At 36.0% G+C, this 21,532-nt stretch overlaps 2 protein-coding genes across 2 annotated transcripts; both read right to left on the bottom strand.

The window, feature by feature from the left end:
- Positions 1-1,207: 1,207 nt before the first annotated feature.
- On the bottom strand, positions 1,208-3,619 carry LOC134277661 (neuronal acetylcholine receptor subunit alpha-7-like). The gene is made up of 3 exons (XM_062759984.1): positions 3,232-3,619; positions 1,405-2,131; positions 1,208-1,371 (listed from the first exon to the last, which is right to left on the bottom strand). The coding sequence occupies exons 1-3, from the start codon at positions 3,598-3,600 to the stop codon at positions 1,208-1,210; spliced, it is 1,260 nt and encodes a 419-aa protein (XP_062615968.1). The 5' UTR covers positions 3,601-3,619.
- A 3,674-nt stretch (positions 3,620-7,293) lies between these two features.
- On the bottom strand, positions 7,294-8,846 carry LOC134277660 (neuronal acetylcholine receptor subunit alpha-7-like). The gene is made up of 2 exons (XM_062759983.1): positions 8,535-8,846; positions 7,294-8,211 (listed from the first exon to the last, which is right to left on the bottom strand). Exons 1-2 carry the CDS (start codon positions 8,844-8,846, stop codon positions 7,294-7,296), a joined length of 1,230 nt encoding a protein of 409 aa, XP_062615967.1.
- Between the last annotated feature and the right edge of the window lie 12,686 nt (positions 8,847-21,532).

The following is a 21,532-nucleotide window of genomic DNA, read 5'->3' as shown; positions in this document are numbered from 1 at the left end:
CGCTCTCTATCTACTGCGCCACACGCTCTATCCACTGCGCCACACGCTCTTTCCGCTGCGCCACACGCTCTATCCACTGCGCCACACGCTCTATCCACTGCGCCACATACTTTATCTACTGCGCCACACGCTCTCTCCACTGCGCCACACACTCTGTCTACTGCGCCACACGCTCTCTCTACTGTGCCACAAAATATTTCCACCGGAGGGAACGAACTTGTTAAGATTACTCGTTTATTTCTTATCTTCTTCATCGGGGGAAAAGAACTTGTTAACTTGAAGGTTACTCCTTTATTTCTTATCGTCTTCTACAAATTTCAAACAACTGGACATGTAACGCTAACCAAGTGGTAGTGATTTACTTCATGATCGAAAGGCCATGAAGTTGTAGTGGAAGTGGTAGTGATTTACGTTATGATCGAAAGTTCATTTACTATGTCAGAATTAGTAGACCTATATCAAGGTTAGAAGATACTTCTTCCGTCGACCCTGGATATCAAATCTAGGACAGTGGTTCTTTTAATTCAATATCGAGTCAAATTTATCTGTTTTTATTTCAGATGATATATTTTGTACTATTTCATGAGATGAAATGTGAGGACACATTTTTCTCAAATAGAAGGAGAATGTCACAGGGTAAATTATAATTAGTTAATTAATATTACTAATTATCATTCATATCATTTTCATATATTTTTGATTATGAAATTGCAGCTTTTAAATAATGATAATTCAGTGCTTTTGTTGATATTTTGTGTCTCCTGTATTTTCTGCAATTTTTTCTATTTAGAATTCCCATGGTATCCTTCATGCAAATTGCAATTGATAGAAAAGCCTTTGGAACAGCTTAATCCGGGAAAGAAAATAGTGCACACTTATAACAGATAAAAGTAATCAAAGTTTTATTTATTTTTCAATTTCAAATAATATTCTAAATTTTTGCAACAAAGAAATACAAATGAATCGTATATAAAACAATTTTTTTTAGATTTGCTTAAAAATAACGGCACACAGTCCCTGTGTTCATACGCCAGACAGGCTTCAAATTGGTGATTAGGTCTTGTAAGTTATGTGTAATGATCACTTGTAATTTTATAATGCTTTTTATTAGGGTCAAACAAAGTAGATGTAAATATTCATAATTGAATTTAAAAAAAAACATATACAACTCCCTGTATCTGTATTTATGATGGGAGGGGGGGGGGGGCTAATTCAATGCAGTATATGTAAATATGGTGGAAGTAACTGCTATATCTGCAATGAAAAGGAACCAAAAGGAATAAAAGTCAATGGCAGAAGACACGTCATTCCAGCTTATATCCTCATCCATTGCCTCCTCCGCCTTTTCTTTGTCCTCCGTAACCGGAAGGTCTATTACCTGCACACGTCCTGAGCATGCGCAGCCCGAGCCCGATCTTTGACCTGCACACCGCAGACGACGCTCCAGCCTTACCAGACCTTGGTACACCTTCCCGATTTTCCTTTCTGACTTCCTTCGGTTAATTCGTAATTGTACTGACGTAATGACGATAATCATGGCGCCAAACATAAGCTTGATGACGAGGTACATAGCCATGTACGAGACACTGTCAGAATTAACTGGAAGGTTTGAACTGATAATAGTTAGAAACACGACGAAGGTCAGAAAAATCGTGACAGCGTAGCCCATTTTTTCTCCGGCATCGGCTGGGATAATGAATACCATGGGACTGAGAATACCCAGAAAGATTATAGGAAGAAACACATTCATGATGTAATACAAAGATTTACGCCGGAGATTAATTATAAATGCAATGGTGGGTTCAAAGTTTGAATCTTCATTTACCGCATCTGTTGACGTCACTTCCCATACAGTGTTTTCCACATATTCCTTAAACCCAATCTTATCATCAGCAAAGGTTAGATTTATCTCCCACTGCGTGTAGCTCCAGGACTTGAACTGGATTTTACATGTTTGTGTGTCGAAGGGATAAAATGAGACATCGAGTTCACACTTGGATTCAAACACCATGTACGGATACCAAGACACCGATCCATCGCTGTCCACGAAAAGATAATAGAAATCGCCACCTAGAGGTTTGAAGGTTGTGAAGCCATTACTCAACACAATGTCTGGTATCCATAAATCTTTCTGAATGAGAACAGAAAATTTACTTTCGATATTCACTATTATGCAGGTAAAGTACTAAGTAGTCTGTAGTTGTAAACCTAGTTGAGTTAGATTTGGGCATTTTTCCATTTAGAGGAAATCAATGAAAGAACTCGTTAGTTTCATTTTTAAAGTTCAAACGTTAACGCTATAAGGTTTCAGTTTCTGACCATTTTATACTTAGAACGAAACGTGTATATTTATTCCAGTAAAAATTATGCATCATTTTGGAAAATTTAGATATAGACTACCGTATTTCCGTTCATTTTTAATTTGCAAAATATAAAACACACAGAAATTATATCAGCTATAATGTGACCTAAAAATCACTACCATTTTGAACAGAAAAGAGCAAGAGTCATCTTATGCATAAAATGGCCATGTACGTATATCAATTAATTAACGATCACCCTCTTTCGCATTTTAAATGTCAAAATAAAGTACACTTGGTGCTTTCATTTTCTATAATAAAATTTCGTTTTGGGAATCCAAATCTTGGAAAACAGCTTTGAGAAATTGCAATATTTTTAAAATTTGCAGAAAACATACGTATTTAACTACCTTCAGCAAAAAATTAAAATATGAGTTCAACCCTCGATCCAAAAAATAAAACATGTTTTTTGATCTCCAGAAACAGAGCTTTCATTATGTATTTGCATATTTTGGATCAGAGGTTGTGCTCTATATGAAATATTTAAAAAATGCTACAACTTTAAGCCCTTTTCAAATGAATTTACGGAATAGGAGGAAATTGACGCATTTTATGACGTCATAATGCATTCGCTAGACGGAAAATTACGTCAGGATTATTAGAAACGTAGGCACCAACACTCCAAGTGATAAGTACTGCATTTGCAACCTAAACTGAGCGGTTTTGATTTTTCAGAAATTCTCAAGGCCAAATAAGGCCCAACATGGCTCTTGCTCTTTAATTGTAAAAAATAACAAACAAAATATAAACTGTACTAATCTAACCCCTTTTCGCAAAATTTACAACACGCCAAAACCAAAAAAACTGATATACGGTATGTGTATAGAATATGTTTTTATTTAGACTTCTTTACTTAACCTGAGAAACTTGCCTGACTAAAATGCATCCAATAAATCCCCGTTTCCGTTGAATTCCACGTCAACATGTCGTCTGTCCACGTGACGGCAAGGTATGCTGTGGTAACCATTTTCTGGGCGACATCGTTGACGTCATTAATACCCGCTAACCACATACTGACTTGTATGGGGAGGCTCTTACTCTGATCCCAGATAGGTCTGATCTTGCTGGAGTAGTTAGCCAGTAATCTGTTGGTCAGGGCTTGGTAGTCCTCTATCGTGGGGGAGAGGTGAGTACAGTGTACCGTCAATATCACGGTGGAGAGTAGAAGAAAAACTGTGGCCATTTTCTGTCCAGTTTTAAAACACATGGCCCTGTTGATGCGTTCAGTGCATAAAATCATTTAAACATCCGTATTTATACCTCCTATAATTATATTGTAATTGAAACATTCATATTTTTTTACCGGAAGGAGTTTCATTATTTCGTCTCTAAAATGTACTCTTATATTAAATAAACACTTATTCATCAATTTACAAATTTATCGAGCTCCTGCATCAACCAATTCTAATCAAATTCATTAAATGTACTTGTCCGCTGTTAATTGCTTTTGTTTATGCTCGGAGCTTACAAATTTTCTGATGGACACAAAGAAGAACAGTGCTGATGGTTAGGCCTAAATAACAGGAGTGCCAGTGAACTTTTTAAAAAAGTTCAATTAAGCTAAAATGTATGTCTTGTTTTTAATATCAACAGAGTTCAGTCATAACACAAAACACTATTAAATTGCTCTGATTTTTTATTGTATAATTAACAGAATAGCTTAAGTTACTAGTTCAATATATTATGTGATTGTTGAATGAATGACAAGACCATGTGCCAAAAAATAGATAATAATGAAAATAAACACAATCAACATATTAAACAAGTTCTAATTGTTACGCGGACCATTACAGACGTTCCACAAACGGGGGTATACACCAAAATGGTATTCAAATCAATTTCACAGTTGGTTCAGTAGAAAAAGACAGCGAATGTAAATGTTCTCGAATAAACAGTGAAATATTATACAATTGTGGACTTCAGTATAGGTCGATATGTTGTTATAAGGCCTCGCAGGCTCGGTCGCTATCACGTTCTGTGTCCTCGGTCAATAACAATTGCTATGAGTCCCATTAACTACATATTGACCGTTCACAGAATACACTGACACAGTTCTAACTAAACAGACTTGGCTGTCATTACGTCACATTGGCGTGTCGTGGTCATTACGTCACAAGGGCGTGTCATGCAATGTCAATTTCTGTCGACGCACTTTCGCGTCGATATCATAAAAGGAGGAACATCACATCCTTTCGGCAAATGAAAATTACGAAAATAATCCTCTTATATAATATTTCATTTTATTTTACCTCAACAGACAAGGATTCATTTGAGAAAATTAAAAGATGAATTTTGACTTTTGTCAAATGGTTACATGAACAGCAATGCTTAAAAAGTTAAAAAGGTACAACAATGAGGTGTAAATCAGACTTGGGTTTCTTTAATATCCAACGAAATTACAAAAAATAAATAAATAAATAAAAATTGCCGAAGTTTTCAAAATCCATTAAGATTGAAGATAACATTACAACGTTCTACTATTCTACACTTAAATAACCATTTCGCACTAGGAATTATAAGTAATAATATTGATGGAAAGTCGTAATACATGTATGTAGACGTATTGTACATCTAAATTAATTGAAACAACGAGACAATTCAATTGGAATTATTCGATATTAAGACTCTAAAAATCTTAAAGTTAGAAGAATTTGTGTAATCATGGTCGTTAATTATCGCAGGAAGACAAGAATCCTACTGTGTGAATATAATTACATTGAATAAACAACATCTATATCATTATTTACTTTGGGTCACGCCTCCATAGAAATGGAGGATAGCTGCATTTTCAACCACCCACTGCTTAATTACTGGCTACTGCTCATAGATGAATGGCCTCTTTTGTGTAATTTTCCAATTGTATTATTTTCCATTTGTATTGTCTCATTTTCCATTTGCTTTGTCTAATTTTCCGTTTGTTTTGTATACTTTTTTATTTATATCGTATATTTTTTTATTTGCATTGTATACATGCCCATTTTCATTCTATAATTTTCCATTTGCATTGTAAAAATCATTTGTAAAAATAATTTTTATTTGCTTCATATATCTTCCATTTACATTGTGTAAATTCTTATATGAATTTGTATAATTTTTTATTTGTATTGTGTAATTTTTCATGTTTATAGTATCCGAGTAATTGTTTCTTTTTTTTCTTTTACGAAGGATTTCATTGGTTTTCGCAAATTGTTTGACATTTTTTGTAGTAAAGTGTTCAAAGCAGTAAGATAACTTGGCCCCTTCATATGTATTTCCTTGGGGGATAAGGAACCTCTCTGGGCTGGGGAGGGGGTTGGAGAATAGGAAAAAATCTGATCAACCCGGAAACGTAATGCCTTGACTTCTGAGGGTGGTTGGTTGAAGTACTACCAGTCAAATTCAAATTATTTATTTTTCTCAGACAACATTTCTAATGACAATATTATAAATTGACAATTCAACACTCCCTCTTCATATATACTATATAAATGTACACAAATACACGAGAAGGATTCCGGTTTGCTTTTCAAGAGCACCCAGAACGTTAACATCTCGCTCATTTTCTGCACGATTCAGACTAAATCTTGACCAATGAAATCCTACATACCGTTATAACATGTATAAATCAAATATCATCATATACATTATATAAATGAAAGAAAAATCGATTACAGTAAGAATGAAAAAAATCTACTATACAAATGGAAAATTAAGAAATACAAATAAAAATCATACGATACATTAAAGGAAAAAAAAAATACAATACAAAATTAGAGAATATAAATATAAACAATACATACAAATAGAAAAGATACAGAAACGTCTGACATCCCATGCATAGCATAATTACTTTGTTTGCATTGTAATTTTTTATTTGTTTTTGATAATATTTTCATTTGTATTGTATCCGAGGATTGTTCATTTGTTTATTACGAAGAACTTCATTGGTCAAGATTTAGCTCCTTGACTCAAGCCCTGATTCGGTGTTCACAATAGCTCCCTCCCAATATTTGAAATAACCGTAAATATTGGCCCTGTATTGCGACAATGAGCGAGATGTTCTGTGTGCTCTTGAAAAGCAAACTGGGCTCCCTTATTAGACGACAGCAATTTAGGTAAAAAGATTGCGAATAAATAATCTGTCCTTGAAAGTTAGAAAATATTGCAAATAAATAATCTGTACTTTAAAAATGTGATAATAATTATCTCATCCCTCTGAAGAAATAGAGTTTGGGGGTTTTTGGTACATTGCCTTTTTCATTCTTGTATCTGGTCTGTTCTTGTAGGACATAAATATGCTCTCCTGCAAGAGCATGGAAACGAATAGAAATTAAGCTCACCGTATTCAACGTTCCTCAATGGGATTTGAACCTGCGACATAAAATTAGCCCCTCCAAAGCAAAATGCTCTAGAACCACTGCAATTCTTATGGCCCTCAAAAAAGTATATTGAATGTCTATAAGCACTGGAGGCTGATGGTAGGTTTGAAAAATATACTCGGATGTCTGGTGTTTGCGTACTTGAGAATCTTTTTTATTTATATAGGTAGTTTTCCATTAAATTTTAGAACGTATTTCCAAATGTGCTGTCTGAAAAAAAAATGTTTACCTACCTATCGACCCAGCTTGAGAATTTAGGTTCGGGTTAGGGGAAACAAAGATATTTTTGAATCCGAACTTATTTTTTTATACATGTATTTTATATTCTTCAAACTTCATGATCAAACAACCGGACAAGTAACGGAAGCCTAGTGGTATAGTTTTACTTCATAGTCGAAAGGCCAAGATTTGATTCCCGTTGCTGCACTGCGTTAAACCTAGGATGGCATGGCAATATATTTTGGTTTATTTCAAAATAAATATTTTGAGTGATTAAAGGATAAAAGTTATAAGCATTGCGTTCTTATTCATTATTGATATACTCCCTCTATCTGTGTGTATAGGGGGAGGGGGGGCTAATTCAATGCAGTATATGTAAATATGGAGGAAGTAACTGCTATATCTGCAATGACAAGGAACCAAAAGGAATAAAAGTCAATGGCAGAAGACACGTCGTTCCAGCTTATATCCTCCTCCTTTGCCTCCTCTACCTTTTCTTTGTCCTCCATAACCGGAAGGTCGATTCCCTGCACACGTCCTGAGCAGCCTGAGCCCGATCTTTGACCTGCACACCGCAGACGACGCTCCAGCCTTACCAGACCTTGGAACACCTTCCCAATTTTCCTTTCTGACTTCCTGTGGTTAATTCGTAATTGTACTGACGTAATGACGATAATCATGGCGCCAAACATAAGCTTGATGACGAGGTACATAGCCATGTACGAGACACTGTCAGAATTAACTGGAAGATTTGAACTGACAATAGTTAGAAACACGACGAAGGTCAGAAAAATCGTGACAGCGTAACCCATTTTTTCTCCGGCATCGGCTGGGATAATGAATACCATGGGACTGAGAATACCCAGAAAGATTATAGGAAGAAACACATTCATGATATAATACAAAGATTTACGCCGGAGATGAATTATAAACGCAATGGTGGGTTCACTGTCTGAATCTTCATTTACCGCATCTGTTGACGTCAGTTCCCATACAGTGTTTTCCACAAATTCGGTAAAGCCAATCTTATCTCCAGCAATGGTAAGATTTACCTCCCACTGACTATAGCTCCAGGTCTTGAACTGTATTTTACATGTTTGTGAGTCAAAGGGATAAAACGAGACATCGAGTTTACACTTGGATTCAAACACCATGTACGGATACCAAGACACCGATCCATCGCTGTCCACGTAAAGATAATAGAAATCACCACCCAGAGGTTTGAAAGCCGTGAAGCCATTACTCAACACCAGGTCTGGTATCCATAAATCTTTCTGAAAGAGAACATAAAATTTTGATATTCAATATAATGCAGATAAACTAGTCTGTAATTCTACACCTAGGTGAGTTAGTGTTGTAGTTCTACACCTAGGTGAGTTAGTGTTGGAGCATTTTTTTTATTTAGAGGAAATCGATGAAAGAACTCGTGAATTTCAGTTTCAACGTCCAAGCGCTATAGGATTTCAGTTTTTGATCATTATTTAGAACAAAACATGTATATTTATTCTAGTAAAATCAAAGCTTCAATATGGAAAATCCAAAGCAGACTATATCATATTTTTATATCAGACTTCTTTATTTAACATTAAAAACTAACCTGACAAAACTGCATCCAATAAATCCCAGTTTCCGTTGCATTCCATGTCAACATGTCGTCAGTCCACGTGACGGCCAGGTATGCTGTGGTAACCATCTTCTGTGCGACATCGTTGACGTCATTAATACTAGCTATCCACATACTGACTTGTATAGGGAGGCTCTGACCCTGGTCCCAGATAGGTCTGATCTTGCTGGAGTAGTTAGCCAGTAATCTTTTGTTCAGGGCCTGGTAGTCCTCTATCGTGTAGGAGAGGTGAGTACAGTGTACCGTCAATATTACGGTGGGGAGTAGAAGAAAAAGTGTGGCCATTTTCTGCCCAGTTTTGAAACACATAGCCCTGGTGATTCGTTCACTGCATAAATTTATTTAAACACCCGTATTTATACCTGCTATAAATACTAAACCTTCATATTTTTCCCGGAGGGACAGTTTCAATGTTCCGTCTCTAAAATGTACTCTTATATTAAACAAACACTTATCCATTAATCTTCAATCTTCAAATTTATCAAGCTCCAACCAATACAACTCTAATTCATTAAATGTACTTGTCCGCTGTAAATTGCATATTTATGTTTATGCTCGGAGCAAACAAATGGTCTGATGGACACAATGAAGAAAGACGCTGGTGGTTAGGCCTAAATTACAGAAATGCCAGTGAACTTTTTTAAAAAAAAAAGGTTCAAATAAAACTAAATTGTCTTGTTTTTAATAACAACATAGTTCAGTCAGAAAATAAAGCACTATTCAATTCCTTTGCCTTGAACGTATTGTATACATGTAATTCATACATATTGGTTTGGTTACAAGTTCATACAATTTAGAAAAAAAAACATTTGCCTATAAAATATTATAGTGCATGATTGTTGAATAAATAACAACAGTGCCAAAAAGAAAAAAATAAACATAATCACCATATTAAATTAGAAGATATACGTCTTACATTATAAAGGACCAACGATTCACATCTTTGATAAACATAGAAAAAAAGATACCTGGAATATACCTGAATCTGGAACAAACAGTGAAATGTTTTAAATCTGTCATTTCCGAATAATAAAAGATGAGTATTGACTTTTGTCAAAAAGTTATAATTACATTGTACAACAATGCTCAAAAAGTTACAAAATGCTTAAAGGGTTGTAAATGAGACCAGGGTTTCTTAAATACCCAAAGAAATTACAAAAAAAAAATTAATAAACAAAAATCACCGAAGTTTTCTAAACATTGAAGTTAACATTGAGCCGTTCTGCTATTCTACTTTAAGGTACTCTGATCCTCGGGTTCTGAAAATCAAGCATTGACTAATTGAAAATGCTCATAAAAATGCCTCTGAATTTTCAAAGTAACAAGTATTCTTCAAACTTAATCTTTCAAGTTAATCATATTATATAGAGAAAATTAGTAAATCTCAAATATATTTTCAGGAATTGCTAATAAAAACACCAGCTATGCATTTTCCAATTCAAATTTGATCAATTAACACATTTTAAAAACAAAAGCCATAGATATCCAGGCTTTTGAAGAAATTCCACAATTTTTATACATGTAATTTACTTTAATTTCTTTTATTTTCTTCGATCATTTTACAATGCAAATCGTATAAAGATTCTCCTGTCATTGTGAAGTACCATAAATCACTTCTAACTTCATATCATGATAATAAACATTGATATCTTTGGTTAGATTAAAATACACATCAATTTCTTGATATATGTAATTTTAAAATGCTTTTATCATATTTATGGAGTAAAAATCCAACCTATTTATTAGACTTTTCTGAGAACTTTAAAGAACCTTGAAGCACATTGAGAGGTATATAATGATAATTATTGCATGAAAAGATTTTATTTTTTAGCTTCATTTTTAGACTTTTTTGAATTATATTATGAATTAAAGAGTTGTCCTTCCTGGATGAGGATCGGAGTACCTTAAACAACCATTTCGCACTAGGAATTACTAGTTATTTAAATTGATTGAAAGTCGTAATATGTAGACGTATTGTACATGTAGAATAATTGAAACAACGAGACAATTCAATTGGAATAATTCGCTATCAAGACTCTAAAAATCTTAAAGATAAAATAATTTGTGTTATAATGGTCGTTAATTATCGCAGAAAGACAAGAATCCTACTGTGTGAACATAATTACAGTAAATAAACAACATCTGAATAATTATTTAGTTTTGCTTGCTTCAGATCATACGGATGTATAATAAAAATTTCATCTCGTAAGGCAGTTCGTGTCCTTCTTACATGAAAAGGAAGGTCACGCCTCCTTAGAAATGGAGGATAGCTGCATTTTCAACACAGAATTCCTTATACGACCGCCAACTGCTTACTGTTCATAGTTAAATTGCCTGTTTTGAATAATTATATCTTTTATATGGTCTTTAAAACGAATACTTAGATAAACCATATGGTAGAAGGAATACCTGGTATTCAAATGTACAATAAGTAATGAAAAGGGCAGCTAGATTCCGGGACTTTTTACGTTGATGACGACAAAGAACTCGTGAACGGAGAAGGAGTATTTCTTCCTAAGTACAAGGCTTCTAATTCCAACATTTAATGAAGGACAAATTATAGTTTTTCTTTCTTTTTTGAGAGGGATTCAAGACATATAACATCTTCAAAAAATGGGAGGACGTTAGTTTTCCTTTAATGAAAAAGTAAAAAAAAAAAAGAAGAATATGACAGTTATCTAGGCTTCAGTCTGTATGTCACGACAGCCGTCGTGCTCTGTCCAGTCAGATATAACAAGATTTTTTTTTCTATTTACAATTTTTTTTTTCTATAAATAAAATCAATAAAAACAATATTTACAACATATTTTTACAGCTATTATTTACAATACACAGAAATTAAAGTCTCTATTAATCCTCAATATCGTTGACTCTAAACCACGTCTATCCAGACACGACCCGTTTCACGACGGACTCCCGCCAACTGGCTCCCAGTGGGTATCCCGGTCTGGTAAGTTCATTGCCAACACACACATGGATAGATTAACATTGGATAACATCAGGAACCTTTGAATTAAATAACATTTTTTAAGTCACAAGCCACGTATACAAAAGGAAGAAAAGTCACCATTGACTACAATTGCACTAATGGCACACCATACAATCAGTCCCGGTAATTTTAACCGAACACTTTTATAATAAGAAAAACGTTAAGAATACACAACATCTTAACAAAGGTGGTTTTAACTATTAAACCCACAACACCGACTTTATAAGCGGCAAAACAAAATAGCCTACGTGCGTATATAACTCAGTACATTGCACAAAAATAGAACAATAAACGCATGAGTAACTCTACCCAGCAAAACCTGTATACGTAAATAGTAACAAAAACATTAATTAACTCAAGTTCTTAAATAGTTCTACGTTTTAAATGTATTACTCAAAAACTTACACATGAAATAAAAAACAAACTTACCCCTTTGGAGAAATGGTTACCGTTGAAAGAAAAAATTTAGCCACTCATCTTGGACTGTATGTCAACCATTTAAAAGCTATGAAAACGTGGACCCTGGTTACCTGGTCAGCTATGCAGCGATTTAAATACCCCAAAATACAATAGGTCGTAACTGACCAATACCTGCAAAACTTAACTGAGGTTCAATAAGGTAACAAAAGTATAGAGGTCCAGTAAAGGGTAAATAAAATAAAAACCATAAACATAATGTAAATGCAATTAAAATTAAATATTGATTGTGACAATATCTCCCCACATAAGAAAGTTCAACGAACTTTTGAAAAAACACAATCAATAAAAGCATAAAATCAACTATACATAATTATATACATATCTAAATTCTGCTTAGGCAATCAGCTCCTACATTTTCAGAACCCTTGATGGAAATAATGCGAAATCTGTATGGTTGCAGAAGTAATGCCCAGCGCATCAGACGTGCATTAGACACCTTGGCTTTGGTGAGATATACTAGTGGTTGATGATCTGTCTCTAGTAGGAATTCCTTACCATACAAATACCTGCGGAACTTTTGAACTGCCCAGATTATCGCATAGCACTCTTTCTCGATTGTAGAGTAATTTACCTGACATTTGGAAAGTTTCTTGCTAGCGTATGCGACAGGTTTCTTCACACCATCTTCGTACTGCATCAAAACTGCCCCAACACCACGATCTGACGCATCAGTCTGTAAAACAAAGCTTTCATTTAAATCAGGTAGTTTGAGAACTGGTGTTACCGTTAAAGCTGTCTTGAGAGTGATGAACGCATTTTCCTGCGGTCCTTTCCAAATCACTTTGTTCGGCTGGCCTTTCTTGGTAAGATCTGATAAAGGCGAAGCAATAGCTGAAAAATTCGGAATGAATTTGCGATAAAATCCTACCAGACCTAAAAATGATCGCACTTGCTTCTTCGTTGAAGGTTGGGTAAAGTTGTGAATGGCGGAAACTTTGTCAGGAAGAGGTCTAAGTTCTTCATTTCCTGCAATATGTCCGAGACACTCAAGACTCCGGTAACCAATAAAACACTTACTTGGTTTCACAGTCAAATTCGCAGCACGAAGTCTTTGCAAAAGATCCCGAATTACATTAACATGTTCCTGAAATGTTCGAGTGTACACAATCACATCGTCTATAAAGTTATCCACACACTGCATTCCGTCTAAGAGCTTACGCATCAGGCGACTGAAACTTGCGGAAGCGTTTATCAAGCCAAAGGGCATCACCCTGAATTGAAACAAACCAAGTGGCGTTTGGAAAGCGGTGATCTCCTTCGCTGCATCATCCAAAGGTAACTGCCAGTATCCCTTAGATAGATCAAATTTGGACACATATTTACAGCCAGATAATTGTACATAAATATCATCAGCACTTGGAATGGTTTCTGCATCGAAAACAGTTACTTTATTAATTGCACGAAAATCGATACAAAACCTGTTCGTACCGTCCTTCTTTTTCACGATGACTATCGGGGAACTGTATGGACTCGTTGAAGGCTCGATCACATCGGCTTCCACCATCTTCCTTACCTCGTCACAAACAACGTCTTTTGAAGTAAACGGCAAAGGATAAGGTTTGGTGCGAATAGGCTGGTCACTAGTCAACTTGATATGATGAACTCCGAGATTCGTCAAACCAGGTACATCTGATAAAACATCTGAAAAATCTTCTAGTAATGTCTTGACTTCTGCTTTTTCATTCTCAGTTAGCTCATCACTTACTTTCACATCTGCCGGTCCCTCATTTTTCGTTTCTCCTAGAGAATCACACAACAGCTCATCGTCGCTCTCTCCATCATCATCTAGATCGAGTACTGCGGCGCCTACAACACCTAGAACACCTGTCTCATCATTACTCTCGTTTTCTCTGTCAATGTACAACTTCAACATATTTGCATGAAATGTTTTGATTTTTCCATTCACGTTAATTCTGTAATCAACTTTTCCTAGTTTCTCTATAATTTCATATGGACCTTTCCATTGCATTTGTAATTTGTTACTGGCAGTTGGTAAAAGAATAAGAACTTTCTCACCTTTTGACATTTGTCTGTTCCGTGCTCCCTTGTTATAATACTTCCGGTATTTCTCTGACGACTTTTGTAGATTCTCTCTCGCTAATCTGCACGTAGCTTCTAGTCGTTCCTTCAAATCAACAACATACTGGTATGTAGTTCTAACCTCTGAATCTGCTACTTCTTTAGTCCACAACTCCCTCAAAATCTTCATAGGTCCTCTAACTTCGTGTCCGTAAACCAGTTCAAACGGTGAGAATCCTAAACTCTCCTGTGGTGCATCACGGTAAGCAAACAATGAGGCTGATAGATACTTATCCCAATCAGTAGGACGTTCCGCACATAACCGTCGGAGTATCTGCTTCAGTGTACCGTTGAACCGCTCGACCAGTCCATTGCACATGGGGTGGTACGGTGTCGTTGTTAACTGTCGTATAGAAAGTAGACGACTAACCTCTGTCATCAGCTCGGATGTAAATTGTGACCCCATATCCGTGAGCATTTCCTTCGGTACTCCTACTCTACAAAATACATCTACCAGAGCCTCAGCAACTCGTTCAGTGTCAATTCCTTTTAAAGCAATTGCCTCTGGGTAACGGGTAGCAAAGTCAACAATAGTCAAAATGTAACGATTACCCTTACTGGTTGCTGGCTGGATAGGTCCTACCAAATCGACAGCTACACGTCTGAACGGTACCTCAATAATAGGCATATCTCCGAGTGGTACCTTTGTAGTCCTGCCTTTCGGAGTAGTACGTTGACAAATGTCGCATGATCTGCAGAATCGACGTACGTCCGCTTGAACTCCCGGCCAATAAAATTCTGCAAGGACTTTGCTGGCTGTCCTGGAAGTACCTAGGTGACCTGTCATAATAGATTCATGAGCAAGCGAAAGAACTTTAGTCCTATATTTCTTTGGAACAACTAGCTGTGTAAAACGTTTACCATTCCGATGTTTATCTGACTGGAAGACACGATAAATGATACCTTTTTTACTAATGTAAGATACCTTGGAGTCGTCGTCTTGTCCTACCAAAGAGCGTATCTTGGCTAACGTCTCGTCTTTCTCCTGTGCTGCCTTGATGTCGTCAGGACATATCTCAGCGTCAATAATATCTGGAACATGAAGAGATTTAGTCTTCTTACCTTCCTTTTGAGCTTGTTGCCTTGTCACTACTGCATGCGCTTGATAAGGTGTCCAGTTTCTATCCGGATCCTTTGGATCTCTTGCGTTGGGGATGTTCCCTATGATCAAGGAATACAATGGATTTTCTAAACACCAAGCGTCTATTTCACCCACAAAGTAAGGAGTGTCTATTTTCACTCGCGCAACAGGTGCTTGAATTCTAGATCCATCCGCCAGAACACAAATTCGGTGATTTCCTGTAAGCTGAACATTATCTATCAAATCCCTACGAACTACAACACCGTTACAACCAGTGTCTCTAAGCACTGTCACAAAATGTTCATTCAACTTGCCCTTACAGGTAGGCATATCTTCAAGAGATGCACTAACGTTACACGATGAAGTGTTTACAAGGTCCATTGAATTTGACGCCATCGAAAATGTTGATGTGTTTGTAAAGGAAGTAAAAGTTCCACACTTGCCTTGTAATTCTGAGTTCTTTGTCGTAGATTCCTTTTCTGTACGATCGACGACAACATTCAATGAGTTCCGGTTCTTCTGAGTCTGGTGGCACTGAGATGCTATGTGGCCCAGTCTGTCACACTTGAAGCAACGAACTTCTTTCTTCATTGGAGTTTTCATGGGTTGAAACTTCAATCCTGGCTTCTGATCTCGCTGTTCCTGTTCTCTCGATGCCTGACTTTTTCCTGGAGAGTTCTCTTTCTTGCTAAAATGAACTAATGTCTGAATGTTAACATGCCTTGCCTCTCTAAACTGATCTGCTAAATCACACATTTCTCTGATGTTTTTCGGTATGCGTTCTTTCAAAAACAATGTCAATTCTTTGTTACACATGAACAGAAACTGATCTCTGAGTATCATATCGTAGAGGCCATCAAAAGTCTTGTTAACTCGACCAAGTTCAATCCACCTATCGAGATAACTACCGAGACGAACAACAAACTGTGAAAAAGTTTCCCCTACCTCAGGTCTGCTCTTACGGAACTTTTGACGAAATCCATCCTCCGTCTTTTCAAACCTTTTTAGTAAAGCCGTCTTCAAAGCATCAAAGTCCAACGCTTTCTCCTGCGGCAACAGTGCATACACATCCAGTGCACGACATCTGAGTAGTGCGCTCAAGTTAACTGCCCAACTGTCAAACTTCCATTTCTGTGCTGCAGCGTACCTTTCAAAACGTCTCAAATAAGAATCAATATCATCCTTAACTTCATCGAATACAGGCATTTTTGGAAACTTTGCATTACTAGGATTTTCTGATTTCGTTTCTGACTCCTTTACAGCTAACTTTTGCTCTAAGGTTTGAATAGTTTGCATGAATTTAAATCTCTTCCATACCTTTCTTTTCCTGTAGTTTGAGTTTCTCAATTTCAAGTGCTTCTCTACTGAGATGATACTCCCTGTCCTGCTTCTCTTTCTCCCTTTCCGCCGCTCGTAGCTCACGTTGATGTGCCTGTTGTTGCTGTATAAACTGCTGCAAGTCCGCACCAGTCAAGTTCAGACTTGTTTTTGCAAGTTCTTTCAATGTCGACATTGTAATAGAACTTAACACTAACTGACTAAATATGAAAAATATTACTACAATCCAGTAGAACAACATTGATTTTCAAAACAAAATGAAATGTGAAAAATTTTTCTCAAAAATGTGTATACTAGTATCTCAACAGATAAATTAAGTATACAAACTCAATTCATACAAAACAAAGCAACGGTAACCTAGCTTTCTCCATTTGGGGCTCCATCAATAAACCAAGTACTCACACCCTGAGACTGTCAAAAATCTACAAACTCTTTGACTGCAAAATACAACAAAAATGATTAAAGAAAAAAAAACATAAGTGTAATATACAAAAATACTCCTGACTGAACAGACTAATCCCACTTCTGACACCAATTTGTCACGACAGCCGTCGTGCTCTGTCCAGTCAGATATAACAAGATTTTTTTTTCTATTTACAATTTTTTTTTTCTATAAATAAAATCAATAAAAACAATATTTACAACATATTTTTACAGCTATTATTTACAATACACAGAAATTAAAGTCTCTATTAATCCTCAATATCGTTGACTCTAAACCACGTCTATCCAGACACGACCCGTTTCACGACGGACTCCCGCCAACTGGCTCCCAGTGGGTATCCCGGTCTGGTAAGTTCATTGCCAACACACACATGGATAGATTAACATTGGATAACATCAGGAACCTTTGAATTAAATAACATTTTTTAAGTCACAAGCCACGTATACAAAAGGAAGAAAAGTCACCATTGACTACAATTGCACTAATGGCACACCATACAATCAGTCCCGGTAATTTTAACCGAACACTTTTATAATAAGAAAAACGTTAAGAATACACAACATCTTAACAAAAGTGGTTTTAACTATTAAACCCACAACACCGACTTTATAAGCGGCAAAACAAAATAGCCTACGTGCGTATATAACTCAGTACATTGCACAAAAATAGAACAATAAACGCATGAGTAACTCTACCCAGCAAAACCTGTATACGTAAATAGTAACAAAAACATTAATTAACTCAAGTTCTTAAATAGTTCTACGTTTTAAATGTATTACTCAAAAACTTACACATGAAATAAAAAACAAACTTACCCCTTTGGAGAAATGGTTACCGTTGAAAGAAAAAATTTAGCCACTCATCTTGGACTGTATGTCAACCATTTAAAAGCTATGAAAACGTGGACCCTGGTTACCTGGTCAGCTATGCAGCGATTTAAATACCCCAAAATACAATAGGTCGTAACTGACCAATACCTGCAAAACTTAACTGAGGTTCAATAAGGTAACAAAAGTATAGAGGTCCAGTAAAGGGTAAATAAAATAAAAACCATAAACATAATGTAAATGCAATTAAAATTAAATATTGATTGTGACACTGTAAACATCTCGTAAAACGACAAAAAGTTTGGCATGAATTTATCAAATTAAAGTCTAATCTTGTTTTATCGAATAGAAGCTATGTCTTATATGGCATGTAAAATGTGGCAATTTTCGATCTTTTCCATTTGTATTGTATCTAGTTTTTTATTTGTATTTTATAATTTCTTATTTGCATTCTTAAATTCTCCATTTGTATTGCATCGCTTTTATTTTTTTCTTTAATTTTCCATTTGTATTTTTCATAAGTATCATTTGTGTTCTATAATTTTCCATTTGAATTGTACAATTTTTTTTTTGTTTGTATTATATACTTTCCATTTGTATTGTAACAAAATGTGTTTGTGAAACACAGATGCCCCCGTAAGGCAACATAGTGAAGATTAAACGTATCTTAAATGCAAACTCACTGGAATTACAATTCTGAAATATGACAGTATGCCAAACTTTTTTTCATAAGTACGGAAATTTCTAAGATCAAGGTTATAAGATCAAGGTTATTGGTATCCAATGAAAGGTCTTGCCACACAAAATATATCTGTGAAGTATGGAAGGCCTAACCCTTACCCTTCAAAAGTTATGGTCAAGAGTTATGGCCAAGGTTAAAAATTTTAAAAGTAGGTTAAACTCCATGGTCAAGGTCAAAGGTCTTGCTAACAATTGAAAGCATTGTGACAAGGACTACATATGTAAGAAGGATATGGAGATAACGAACATTAGTCAATCTCAAAGTCCATCAAACAATACAAAATAGGAGCAGAGCAAACACGGACCTCCGAAACATCAGAGGTGGGACCAGGTGCCATGGCGGAGTGAGCAACCTTCTGACCGGTCACACTCTTTGTCATGATCGGGAAACAACGGAAAAACCCGTCGTCAACACAATGTATCAACAATAGAATAACAGTAAGTATAAACAACATCAGTCAGCATTTGACTTGATAATCCAAAATCTTATGCGTGAAAAGAAGAAAACACTTTCTGTGGCCTTCAACTCGACATTTAGATATATCGACGACGTATTGTCAATTAACAATGGTAATTTCAATTCCTCTTGCATACGGAGTGTGTATATCTCAGTTGATTCGATACGCAAGAGCATGCTCTACGTATGAACAATTTCTAAAACGAGGTAAATTATTGACAAGCAAGTTTATGAAACAATAATATCAGCAGTCTCGTTTAAAGTCATCATTTCGTAAGTTCTATGGTCGATACAATGACCTTGTCAACAAATACAATGAGTGGGATATGGAGATAACGAACAGTATTCAATCTCAAAGTTTATAAAACAATACAAAATAAGAGCAGAGCAAACACGGACCCTCAAAACATCAGAGGTGGGATCAGGTGCCATGGAGGAGTGAGCATCCCCTGCCGACTGGTCACACCCGTCGTGTGCTCCTTGTCATGATCAGGAAATAACGGGAAAATCCGTCGTCAATTCAATGTATAAAAAATGGACTAGCAATTGGTATAAAAAATTTCAGTCAGCATTTGACTCAATGATAACCATTTGCTGTATATACTCCGTATGCAGGTGATGAAGGTATATTGCTGCATAATTAAGGGTAGTTGACGAAAGAGAAGTTAAAGTCATCACGTTTATCATATAGCTTGGTTGTTATATTACCATTAGCGTCTTTTTCAAGTAAAATATCCAAGTATGAAACAGAAGTGTCAGATTCTGTGGTATCTTTTATCTCAAGCTCGCCAGGATATATCGTATCGACGTAGCAATGGAAATTACCATTTTTAATTGACAATACGTCGTCGATATATCTAAATGTCGAGTTGAAGGCCACAGCAAGTGTTTTCTTCTTCTAACGCATAAGATTTTGCACAAATTCTGCTTCAAATGAATACAAAAATAGGTCTGCTAATAACGGAGCGCAATTAATATCCATGGGAATTCCAATAGATTGTTGGAAGACCTGGTCTCCAAAAATCACATAGATATTGTCAATCAGAAATTCAAGCATCTTTTTGATATCGACCTCAGAGAACTTGAGGTGCGTGCAATCAGAATATGTTTTAACAAAATAATTTTGCAAATGACCAAAGATCAGGTAAGTAAATTTACAAGTTCCTTTTTTATTGAAAAAGCAGCTGTCAATGCTAAAAAAGAGCCTGGACTTTAATTTATCGAGGGGAATTGTGGTGTGTATAGATGAAAAGCAATTTTTTTATTTTGGTAAAATCTTGTGATTTCAAATTGTCCAAAAGTTCTTTGGAAATTTTGAGTATTTACATCTGATTCACACCACTACCTTCATCACCTGCATACGGAGTATATATACCGGTATCTCAGTTGATTCGATATGCAAAAGCATGCTTCATGTATGAACAATTTCTAAAACGAGATAAATTATTGACAAGCAAGTTGAGGAAACAAGAATATCAGCAATCTCGTTTAAAGTCATCATTTTGTAAGTTCTATGTTCGATACAATGACCTTGTCAGAAATTAAGTTTATCATTGAGTCAAATGCTGACTTACGTTTTTCATACTAATTGTTAGTCCATTATTTATACACTGAATTGACGACAGATTTTTCCGTTATTTCCTGATCATGACAAGGAGCACACGGCGGGTGTGACCGGTCAGCAGGGGATGCTCACTCCTCTATGGCTCCTGATCCCACCTCTGATGTTTCGGAGGTCCGTGTTTACTCTGCTCCTATTTTGTATTGTTTCATGAACTTTGAGATTGACTACTGTTCGTTATCTTCATATCCTTCTTGAATATATTGTTGCAAAGTGCTCTTGGAGTTTTTCTTTCACTACTGTCAATATCTTAGTGGGCAGTAACGAAAGAGACTTGGTTGAACATTTTACCGGAACCCGCAATGTACCTTTGTTTGTAAGGATTTTTACGAAGTCCATCATTATTCCGTAACGGTGCTACACCAAGGCCTCTTGTTTTTTGCTTTAAATAAATGACCATGCAGAGCTTCTTGGGATTTTCTGAGGCGCTGGGTTGATAATTTCATTCACATTTTGTTGGTAAGCAGGACCGAATGGTTCTCTGGTACTTTGACGTAAGATACAGGTACCTTTGCTGATCATGCTGCTTCTTTGTTAGCTTGGTTTGGTAGTTTCCTGCGTGCTAAACGCTTGCTACATGTACTTGTATTCATCCAAGGGTTGATGTACTGGATCGTGTGAACTTGTAAGGAACATGTCGGTTCATGATGTATGATGTCTCTAAAGAGTTCCCATTGAGTGAGTATCAACAGAAGAGAAAGGTCTGGTGAGGAAGTCTTCTACAAAGTTGTTGATGTCTCTTCGCAGATATGTCATATATGCCTTATACCATGCGTATATTTCTCGACAGTTCGGCTTACTTCTTAAATCAAGGTAAGATTGTTGAATTGTGTTGGATTCCAAGTCATATTGGTATTTCTGGTAACACTAAGGTTGTTAGTGCTGCAAAAAAGCACTTCAGTTTGAAATTGTA

The sequence above is a fragment of the Saccostrea cucullata genome, unplaced genomic scaffold, assembly GCF_032062105.1.
Source record: "Saccostrea cucullata isolate Sc308-1 unplaced genomic scaffold, CSIRO_AGI_Scuc_v1 ctg1289, whole genome shotgun sequence".
Lineage (NCBI taxonomy): Eukaryota > Metazoa > Mollusca > Bivalvia > Ostreida > Ostreidae > Saccostrea > Saccostrea cuccullata.
The sequence above is the reverse complement of the archived record's forward strand: the minus strand, read 5'-3'. Positions and strand labels throughout refer to the sequence as shown.